The following is an 11,160-nucleotide window of genomic DNA, read 5'->3' on the forward strand; positions in this document are numbered from 1 at the left end:
ACTCCCTGCCAGCGCCTGTGGTCCCAGCTACTTGAGAGGCTGAGGCAGGAGACTCTTTTGAGCCCAGGAGTTGGAGGTTGCTGTGAGCTGGGATGCCACGACATTCTACCCAGGGGGACGGCTTGAGGCTCTGTCTCAAGAAGAAAAAGGGAAGAAAGAAAAAAATTTTGGAGAATTTTGGATTGGGGATGATCACCCTGTATTAGGCTTTACAAGCAATTTGTATAGCTTTCCCTGAGAGTCGTGTTATTTATAAAAATAATAAGAATGAAATCTAGGGTCTGTCAGTTATTATTTTTAGGAGGTCAAGAAAAGTCAAGTGTACCAACTGATCTATTCTGTTTTGAGATCTTCATCTTCATATTAAAGAAGAATTTAAAAATGGTCCTGGCTGGGCACAGTAGCTCATGCCTGTAATCCTAGCACTCTGGGAAGCTAAGGCAGGTAGGTGGACTGGTTGAGCTGACAAGTTTGAGACCAGCCTGAGCAAAACTGAGATGTCTCTGCTAAAAATAGAAAAACTGAGGCAAGAAGATTGCATGAGCCCAAGATTTGGAGGTTGCTGTAAGCTGTGACACCACCACACACTGCCCAAGGTGACAGCTTGAGACTCTGTCTCAAAAAGAAAAAAGTGTAATCCTCAAGGTTTACTTTGTCATTGCCATAGAAGCACAGTTGATTTTCAGGGTTTGGAAAAGTTGCTTTTGTATTTTATAGGATTTTTTTTTTATCTTATAGGATCTTGACTGGTTCTTATGATAAGACTTCTCAGATCTGGTCCTTGGAAGGAAAGTCAATAATGACAATTGTGGGACATACAGATGTTGTAAAAGATGTGGCCTGGGTGAAAAAAGGTTAGTACTCTGCCTAAACTGAGAGGAATCCTAGGCAGGGATTTGGAAATAAGCCTTTTTAGTGCTGGGGCAGAATCGGGGAGTGGGTAGGAAGTATCTCATGCCTCAGTTACTGTGACATCTTTAAAAAGTACAATGTTCAGGCTCAGTGCTCATAGCTTAGTGAATAAGGCACTGGCCACGTACGTACACCAAGACTGGCGGCTTTGAGCCTGGCCCAGGCCTGCTAAACAACAATGACGACTGCAACAACAAAAAGAATAGCTGGGCATTGTTGGAGGTGCCTGTAGTCCTAGCTACTTGGGAGACTGAGGCAAGAGAATCACTTAAGCCCAAGAGTTTGAGGTTGCTGTGAGCTGTGGCACCATTGCACTCTACCAAAGGTGACATAGTGAGACTCTGTCTCAAAAAAAAAAAAAAAAAAGTATAGTGTTCAGTTGAGGAAAGTGGTTCATGGCTGTAATCCTGGCATGCTGGGAGGCAGATGCAGGTGGATTGCTTGAGCTCAGGAGTTCAAGACCAGCCTGAGCAAGAGCAAAACTCTATCTCTACTAAAAATAGAAAGAAAAAAAAGTATATGGGCATTGTGATTGGGTGCCTATAGTCCCAGCTACTCGGGAGGCTGAGGTAAGAGGATCACTAGAGCCCAGGCATTGGAGGTTGCTGTGAGTTATGATGCCACAGCATTCTACCAGTGCTACAGAGTGGACATAAAATTCATGTGTGATTTAGTATGTTAAACTATTTTAAACTGCATGCAAACTTTATGTCCACCTTGTATATATAGTACTCAAGAAGAAAAGGATTATATAAAAAATTCATAAATTGGTGGGAGTCTTAATTGAGATTATAGATGATGCACATTTTCAAGTTAATGTTGAGTATGTTAAACTAATGTCCTGTTTTTGAAGACTTTCCCCATTATACTGTGTTGGCTTTCTTTTTAAAGGCTGGCTAAAATTTTAGTTCTTCAGTTTCAGAACATGATGCATCTAAAATTTTGCCCTGATTTGATTCTTATTCTTATGTTCTCCTTCCTTCAGACAATTTGTCTTGCTTATTATTGAGTGCCTCTATGGATCAGACTATTCTTTTATGGGAGTGGAATGTAGAGAGAAACAAAGTAAAAGCCCTACACTGCTGCAGAGGTCATGCTGGAAGTGTGGAGTCTATAGCTGTTGATAGCTCAGGAACTAAAGTAAGTATCTAGTGTATTATTAGTGCTGTGTTAAATTAGATTGTGAGCTTTGTATTAAACATTTTTCTTTCTACATATGTTTGTTGTGACTGGTCTACTTTCATAACAGTCAGTGACTAAAGAGTATTTCAAACAAAAGTAAATATGCATACGATGAGAGATATAAAGATTTACTTCTCTAGTTTAGAATCTTCTATAAACTGTAGAATTTTAAGAAATGTGCCCAAAAAGCATACGTCAGCTACTCTTATGTGCTGTCACCAATTTAAAATATCTAGTTGATCATCTGAGCCTTAGCATACACTAAGGTTAGTGTTAACATAATTTGTCTTAGTATCAGTGCTCATCTACTTTTTATCATGACAAAATGGTAAAAGTTATGGAAAGGAAACAAACTGAAGGCAATACTATATTAATTTATGAGGGATTGCAAACCTACTTACAATTTGAAAGTTTCCTATGCCACAGTGAAATATTCCAGTCTTAAAAGTGTTACCTCAACAGTAACCGAATTTGCTTAGAGTAATAGGATGTTTTATGTATTCAAAGTTAAAGATTTAATGATTTTTCATATTGAGCCATAAAGGTTTACATGTTACTAAGTCCAAACCTAAGTGAATTAATTGTACCCTGTCCCTTGGATATAAGAGAGAAACTCAACCTTGAGCTTTAAGCTTAAAAGAAAATTTATTGTATTATAAGATCTAAGGAAAGAGTGAGCAATCACATCACAAGAAGGGTGGTGATTCGTTGGGGACTCAAGAACCAGTGGAATAGAGGCTTAAATGTGGCCAGTGCACTTTATCTCTTTCTTGTCTCTCAAGTTGATTTTATTCTCATCTCAGACTGGCTTTCTCTCCATGTGACAATAAACCTGGCCTTCAGTATTTCCCAGGTTTTATATCCTATTTTATCTGTCCCTGGACTAACTTACAACTCTTTGGAATACAAGTTCTTTGAAAAGATCTAAATGAGGAAGAGACCTAGTATAGGGTGGGCTACTGACTTACCTAAGCAACCATGGCCAGGGCACAACACCACATAAGAATGGCAGCTCCCTTGATTGCCATGTGGGTTGATGGTACTACTTCCAGGGGACTAGGAACTCAGGCAGAGAGTAGTAAAGTATTTCAGAGCATATGAACCACAGAGATTAAGCAAAGCAAAGTAAACATTTTTAAGTTGAATAGGAAAAAAGTGAGGTAAATAAGATAAATTTTATTGCATATGCTTTTTCCCTTCACATCTACACATCTGTTTAGTTTTGCAGTGGCTCCTGGGATAAGATGCTAAAGATCTGGTCTTCAGGTAAATTAAGTATTTCCTTTACTTTTATTAATGGTGTTTCAAAAATTTCAGTTTAGTGAAATAGGATTTTCTTTTTTTTTTGCGACAGAACCTCACTTTGTCGCCCTCAGTAGAGTGCTATAATGTCATTGCTCATTACAGGTGTGAGCCACTGTGCCTCGCCTAGCATTTTTTTTTTTTTTTTCTGAGACAGAGTCTCACTTTGTTATCCTCGGTAGAGTGCTGTGGCGTCACAACTCACAGCAACCTCCAACTCTTGGGCTCAAGTGATTCTCTTGCCTCAGCCTCCCACAAGGCTGGGACTATAGGCACCCGCCACAATGCCTGGCTGTTTTAGAGACAGTCTCGCTTAGGCTGGTCTCAAACCTGTGAGCTCAAGTAATCCACCCACCTTGGCCTTCCAGAGTGCTAGGATTACAGGTGTGAGCCACCGTGCCTCGCCTAGCATTTTTTTATTTCTGAGACAGAGTCTCACTTTGTTACCCTCAGTAGAGTGCTGTGGCGTCACAACTCACAGCAACCTCCAACTCTTGGGCTCAAGTGATTCTCTTGCCTCAGCCTTCCAAGTAGATGGGACTACAGGCACCTGCCATAACACCTGGCTATTTTTGTTGTAGTTGTTGCAGTTGTCACTGTTGCTTTAGATGGCCCCACCGGGTTTGAACCCACTAGCCTCAGTGTGTGTGGCTGGTGCCATAATCACTGTGCTGTATGCACTGAGCCTGAAATAGCATTTTTTGGCCCACATTTTTTTTATAAAAATAGACTAGAGATTTTTAGAATGCATATATAAAAGCATAGTATGGCAACAAATTAGTATATTCCTTGTGTTTCAATATTTTTTTTCTATCTCACCACTACCTCACTTATTAGACAGTGTTACTGAATTACTGCAATAATCAACAACATATTTGGTACAATGGAACATAACTACTTTAGTTCTCAAAGTTCCCTTTTTCAGGAACCTGGAAATAAGCAAAAATACCTTCTCAGATATTTTGACTCACTTGAAGTCGTTTTACTGTTAGAGAAATTTTGTATTTAAGATAGTATCCTTTTAAAAAAAAATTTATATACAGTTCACTAGGATTAGTATTACTTTGAAAACAGATTATAAGGAACAAATTGAGGGGGAAGGAGAAAGGACTCCTAGAAGAAGGTGCTTTGATAGTAAGAAGACACTGATGGGAAGAAAAGAGAAAAAAATTACACAGAGATATTTAAATTTTAAAACCTAGGGGAGAGAACTGGTAATTACACAGGTAAACAAAGAAGAATGCCTCCATTACTTCTAAGGGAATCGCTGTATTACACAGTATACTACCCCAACTACAGTGTACAAGGTAAATTGAGAGGATTCAAGAAAAGGTTAACCACTTTTTAAATAATGTGTAAGATGGCAGGAAATATATAATCCATTTTAGTAGATCTCATAAAAATGAGTAAAGCAAACAACTTAGGGGCAATAAGCAGTTTAGTTCAGAAAATTTTCCTTTTGTAGAATATTTTATTTTTTGATAATGCTGGGTAAATAAGATATTGTATATGATTAGATGTTACCTTGAAACCTTGAAAGGCTTTATAATTTAGTTAGAGAAAGCACACTGATATTGATAAAAGATGCAAAAACATTAAAATCTGTAGTTTTCTTTTTTTCTTTTCTTTTTTTTTTTTTTTTGAGACAGAGTCTCACTGTGTTACCCTTGGTAGAGTGCTATGGTGTCACAGCTCACAGCAGCCTCAAACTCTGGGCTTAAGTTACTCTCTTGCCTCAGCCTCCCAAGTAGCTGGGACTGCGGGTCCCTCCACAACACCCAGCTATTTTTTTATCACAGTTGTCATTGTTGTTTGGCAGGCCTGGGCTGGATTTGAACCCACCAGCTCCGGGGTATGTTGCCGGCGCCCTAACCACTGAGCCAGAAATCCATAGTTTTCATTCTGGGTGTGCTAACTAACTAAATGATGTTTAACATAACATTTCTTTCTTTTTTTTTTTTTTTCCTTAGGCAGAATTTCACTCTGTGGTACTGGCATCATTGTAGCTCACAGAAACCTCAGGGTCCCAAGTAGCTCAGACTACTTGTGCCTGCCACAATGCCTGGCTAATTTTTCTATTTTTAGTAGAGCTGGGATCTCACTTTTGCTGAAGCTGGTCTTGAACTCCTGAACTCTAGCAATCCACCTGCCTCAGCCTTCCAGAGTACTAGGATTATAGGCAGGCACCATGTCCAGCCTTTAACAAAAGTTAAAAAATCAAACAAAAAAATAACTGTGAAACACTTTCGTTAAAAAAGTAAAATAGGCTCGGTGCCTGTGGCTCAAGTGGCTAAGGCGCCAGCCACATACAACTAAGGTGGCGGGTTTGAATCCCCAGCACGGGCCTGCCAAACAACAATGATGGCTGCAGCCAAAAAATGGCCAGGCACTGTGGCGGGCGCCTGTAGTCCCAGCTACTTGGGAGGCTGAGGCAGGAGACTCACTTGAGCCCAGGAGTTGGAGGTTGCTGTGATCGTGATGCCATGGCACTCTACCCAGGGGGATAGCTTGAGGCTCTGTCTCAGAAAAAAAAAAAAAAAAAAAAAGTAAAATAGCTGGCCAGGCACAGCGGTTTATGCCTGTAATCCTAGTACTCTGGGAGGTTCACTTAAGATCAGGTATTAAAGATCAGCCTGAACAAGAGTGAGACTCTGTCTTTACCAAAAATAAAAAAAAATTAGCCTGGTGTGGTGGCACATGCCTGTAGTCTTAGCTGCTCAGGAGGCTCAGGCAGGAAGATTGCTTGAGCCCAGGAGTTTGAGGTTGCAGTAAGCTATGATCACACTATTGTACTCTATCTCAGATGACAGAGCAAGACTCTGTCTTAAAAAAAAAAAGTAGGCCCAGTGTGGTGGCTCACGCCTGTAATCCTAGCACTCTGGGAGGCCAAAGTGGATGGATTGGTTGAACTCAGGAGTACAAAACCCTGTAACCACTAAAAAATTGAAAAAAAGAAAATGGGGGCAGTGCCTGTGGCTCAAAGAGTAGGGCACTGGCCTCATATACCAGAGATGGTGGGTTCAAACCCAGCCCCAGCCAAAAAATATAAAAATTAAAAAAATAAATGAAAGTATTGGGTGGCGCCTGTGGCTCAGTGAGTGGGGCACCGGTCCCATATACCAAGGGTGGTGGGTTCGAACCCAGCCCAACCAAACTGCAACAACGACAAGAAAAAATAGCCAGGTGCCTGTAGTCTCAGCTACTTGGGAGCCTAAGGCAAGAGAATCACCTAAGCCCAGGAGTTGGAGGGTGCTATGAGCTGTGACACCACAGCACTCTACCAAGGGCAATAAAGTGAGACTCTGTCTCTAAAAAAAAAAAATGAGGCAAGAGGAGTGCTTGAGCCCAAAAGTTTAAGGTTGCTGAGAGCTATGATGATGTCACGGTACTCTTCCCAGGGCCACAGAATGAGACTGTGTCTCAAAAAAAGGTAGGGTGGTGGCCCCATATACTAAGAGTGGTAGGTTCAAACCCAGCCCTGACCAAACTACAACAACAACAACAACAAAAACAAAAGTAAAATAGTTGAGGAGAATAAACATAGCTGAAATGCATCTCCTTTTGTCATATGTTTACCTTATTAATCCCTCCTTCGTTATATGAATGTAACTTATACATATCTGTTTTAGAACTAGTATTAAGCAATTTTTCATAGTTATGGTAAAATGATATTTGTAATGATAATCTTAAAGACAGTGAGATTTCAAATTGGGTAGGTTTTAGTTTTTTAATATGCTTTTTCTTTCACTTCCTGACGTTTTTTTGAAGATTGGTATTTCAGGTATTATTTTTACATATAATTAGAGTCTGCTAAGCAAAATGATGAGGAATGTCTGTTCTCTAGCCAGTTGTGATAACATGGAGAAACTATATACCTAGAAGTGTAAAGAATTCTTTTGTTGGCTCAGTGGTTAGGGTACCAGCTACATACACTGAGAGGGGTGGGTTCAAACCTGGCCTGGGCCTGCTAAACTACAGTGACAACTGCATCAAAAAAATAGCCAGGCATTGTGGTGGGCACCTGCAATCCCAGCTACTAGGAGGCTGAGGCAAGAGAACTGCTTAAGCCCAAGAGTTTGAGATTGCTATGAGCTATGATGCCATGGTATTCTATTGAGGGCAATATAGTGAGACTCTGTCTCAAAAAAAAAAAAAAAAGAATTATTTTATATAGTTAGTTTGCAGTTAATATTGACTAAGTTTTTAAAATTGAATCTAATTAATTGTCTATGATGCAGTGCCTACAGAAGAAGAAGATGAAATGGAGGAATCCTCAAATCGACCACGAAAGAAACAGAAAACAGAGCAGTTGGGACTAACAAGGGTAAATATTTGTGAAAACTGACTGTACATGGCTTAGGTCTGTATTGATGAATAGATGACAGTTTAATGTGGTCTTTATATATCCTTTAGTCTTTCCTTGCTTCCTCTACCATGACTATACTTTCTTTTAGTGGGTGTGTAAATTTTTTACTCCTTTGAGCCACAGGCGCTGCCCATCATTTACTTATTTTTTAAGACAGAATCTCACTCTGTTCCCTAGGCTAGAGTGCTGTGGTGTCAGCCTAGCTCACAGCAACCTCAGTCAAACTGAGGTTTGTAAAATTTTTTTATAAGCACTGTACTATTGCTACATTTATCTGAGGCTATTTCATTTTTATTCTTTTATATTTAGAGACAGGGTCTCTTTCTGTCACTCAGGCTGAAGTGAAGTGGCACAATTGTAGCTGGGCTCAGTGAAGACTCTCTGCCTCAGCCTCTTGGGTATTGTAGACTAAAAACACATGCTACCACTTCCAGCTAATCTTTCTTTAAAGTTTTTGTAGAAATGGAGTGTTGCTGTGTTGTCCAGGCTGCTATCTGAGTCTTTGACTATAGTAGCATTGAGCCAGGCATACAGATTGGTAGGGTGGTAATTTATTAATATTTTACTTCATAGTACATTCTAAAATAGGATCTTCACAAAGTTAAAGCATGCACTAACTAAAGTTAAGTGACTGTTCATTACCTGACTATTCAATAATATTATTTGTTTTATACACTGAGGATATAATTCATATTAGTGATGTTAGTTATATCTTCTAAATTATTAGAAACCTATGGTTTAACTTGTGATTTGATTGTATCATTCGTCTTATACATCGTGTTAAATCAAACTCAGAAAGTTCATCCAGATCTTTTTTTCTACTTTCAAAAAAATATTAACAAAGATTGGCTTGGCACAGTGGTTACGGCACCAGCCACATACACCAAGGCTGGCAGGTTCGAACCCAGCCTGGGCCAGCTAAACCACAGTGACAACTACGGAAAAAAAAAATAGCCAGGCATTGTGGTGGGTGCCTGTAGTCCCAGCTACTTGGGAGGCTGAGGCAAAAGAATCACTTAAACCCAAGAGTTTGAGGTTGCTGTGAGCTATGACGCTGTAACACTCTACCGAGAGTCAAAAAAAAAAAAAAAAAATTAACAGAGATTGAATATATTCAAGGTATGCAATGTGATTAAGATACATGTATACACTGTGTAATGATTACCACAATCAGATTAATTAACACATCCATTCTCTCCCACATTGTATGTTAGATCCCCAGAACTCATTCATCTTACAACTGCAAATTTGTGCCCTTTGACTAGCATTTCCCATTTCCCTCACACTCCAAAGCCCCTTGCAACCACCATTCTGCTGTTCACTTTTGAGAGTTTGACTTCTTATCCAGATTCTTATTTATCCTATTTTTAATGAAGACATTGGTGATAATATGTTCTGACCTGTATTTACATTATGTTAAGGATACTAGTGAGTCAGTGAATAGGTTTAAGAAAGCATATTTTTCATGTGTTTTCTAATAGTTGTAATGAACATACAGTAAATCAGGCAACATTTGCATATCCATTCTTTATTTTTTTTAGAGACAAGAGTTTCATTTTGTCACCTTCGGTAGAATGCAGTGGCGTCACAGTAACCTCTAGCTCTTGGGCTTAGGTGATTCTTTTGCCTCAGCCTCCCAAGTAGCTGGGACTACAGGCACTTGCCACAATGCCTAGCAATTTTTTGTTGCAGTTTGGCTGGGGCTGGGTTTGAACCCACCACCCTCGGTATATAAGGCTGGTGCCCTACTCACTGAGCCATAGGCACCACCCTGTGTATCCATTTTTGTAGTCACCAAAACGATATCTTATAAAGATTGTTGAAAATGAGGAGTAAAATGTGATTATAAATAATTCATCAAATAGAATCCAATAAACAATAGTACTTAACTGGTTCCAACTGAAAGTAGTGATTTATACCTTCTTCATACATTTAAACATAGATTACTGAATTGTAGGAGAAATGATATGACACCTACTCAGCTTCTTACTCTGACAGGACAGAATGAAAGAAATGTGTTAACAATTAGATATCGTGCCAGTGGTAATTTACATTTATGCATATCCCTAATCAAACCTCTAAAGAATTTGAGTAGGAGAAGATTTCTTGAGTTATAAAAGTGTTGTTTTGTTTGTTTGTTTTGAGACAGAGTCTCCCTTTGTTGTACAGCTCACGGCAACCTCAAACTTTTGGGCTTAAGCGATTCGCTTGCCTCAGCCTCCTGAGTAGCTGGGACTACAGGAGCCCACCCCAATGACTGGCTATTTTTAGAGACGAGGTCTTGCTCTAGCTTAGGCTGGTCTCAAACCTGTGAACTCAGGCAATCCACCTGCCTCAGCCTCCCAGAGTGCTGGGATTACAGGCGTGAGCCACTGGGCCCAGTCCTGAAAGTCTTCATACTTGTCTTTTGGTGTACATATATAGTCATTCTGCATATGTAGGGTTGCAGAAATACAATTGCTGGGTCATATAAAGTGTGTATAACTATAACAACTTTCTGAATGTTATCTACTGTCAAAACATTTTCCAGGCTTGGTGCCTATGGCTTAAGTTACTAAGGCGCCAGCCACGTACACCTAAGGTGGCAGGTTCGAATCCAGCCCAAGCCCGCCAAACAACAATGACAACTGCAACCAAAAAATAGCTGGGCGATGTGGCGGGTGCCTGTGGTCACAGCTACTTGGGAGGTTGAGGCAGGAGACTCTCTTGAGCCCAGGAGTTGGAGGTTGCTGTGAGCTGTGATGCCACAGCACTCTACCCAGGGGGACAGCTTGAGGCTCTATCTAAAAAAAAAAAAAATTTCCAAAATAGTTGTGTTACTTTACACTTTATCTAATAGTGTATGAGAGCATAGTACTTGATATAGTCAGTTAATTAAAGCCATCATTGACTTTTAAGTAGCCTGTGCTTATACTAACTTACTTTTTTATTCATTTCTTTATTTTGAGACAGAGTCTCAAGCTGTGCCCTGGGTAGAGTGCCAGAGTGTCCTAGCTCACAGCAACCTCCAACTCTTGGGCTCAAGCAATCCTCTTGCCTCAGTTTTTCTATTTTTAGTAGAGACAGGGTCTTACTTTTGCTCAGGCTAGTCTGGAACTCGTGAGCTCAAGCTATCCATCCACCTTGGCCTGCCAGAGTGCTAGCATTACAGGTGTGAGCCACTACACCTGGCCTTTTAATTAAACTTACTTTTAAAAAGTGTTATCATTTAATCGATTTTTGGTGGTGTGTATCAGAATTTTAAGCCCTGGCTTTTTGATATTCATTTGTGAAATATCTGTATTTTTCAGCCCATATTTTAAAAGTATGTTGCCTATTTTATTGACTTATAAGAGTTCTTTATGTATTACAAATATTTTCTCCCACTCTACCTTGCCAACACCTTTTTTTTTTTTTTT

At 39.7% G+C, this 11,160-nt stretch overlaps 1 protein-coding gene across 1 annotated transcript in view; it reads left to right on the top strand.

Moving 5' to 3' along the window:
- The window catches only part of WDR12 (WD repeat domain 12), a 34,932-nt gene that overhangs the window by 12,461 nt on the left and 11,311 nt on the right, over positions 1-11,160 (top strand). Inside the window, exons 5-8 of the mRNA XM_003785029.2 lie at positions 739-854; positions 1,898-2,052; positions 3,315-3,360; positions 7,635-7,720. Coding sequence (XP_003785077.1) covers positions 739-854; positions 1,898-2,052; positions 3,315-3,360; positions 7,635-7,720 — 403 coding nt within the window. The remainder of the gene's footprint in view (positions 1-738; positions 855-1,897; positions 2,053-3,314; positions 3,361-7,634; positions 7,721-11,160) is intronic.

The sequence above is a fragment of the Otolemur garnettii genome, unplaced genomic scaffold (genome assembly GCF_000181295.1).
Source record: "Otolemur garnettii isolate 467f Iridium unplaced genomic scaffold, OtoGar3 scaffold00013, whole genome shotgun sequence".
In the NCBI taxonomy this organism is placed as follows: domain Eukaryota; kingdom Metazoa; phylum Chordata; class Mammalia; order Primates; family Galagidae; genus Otolemur; species Otolemur garnettii.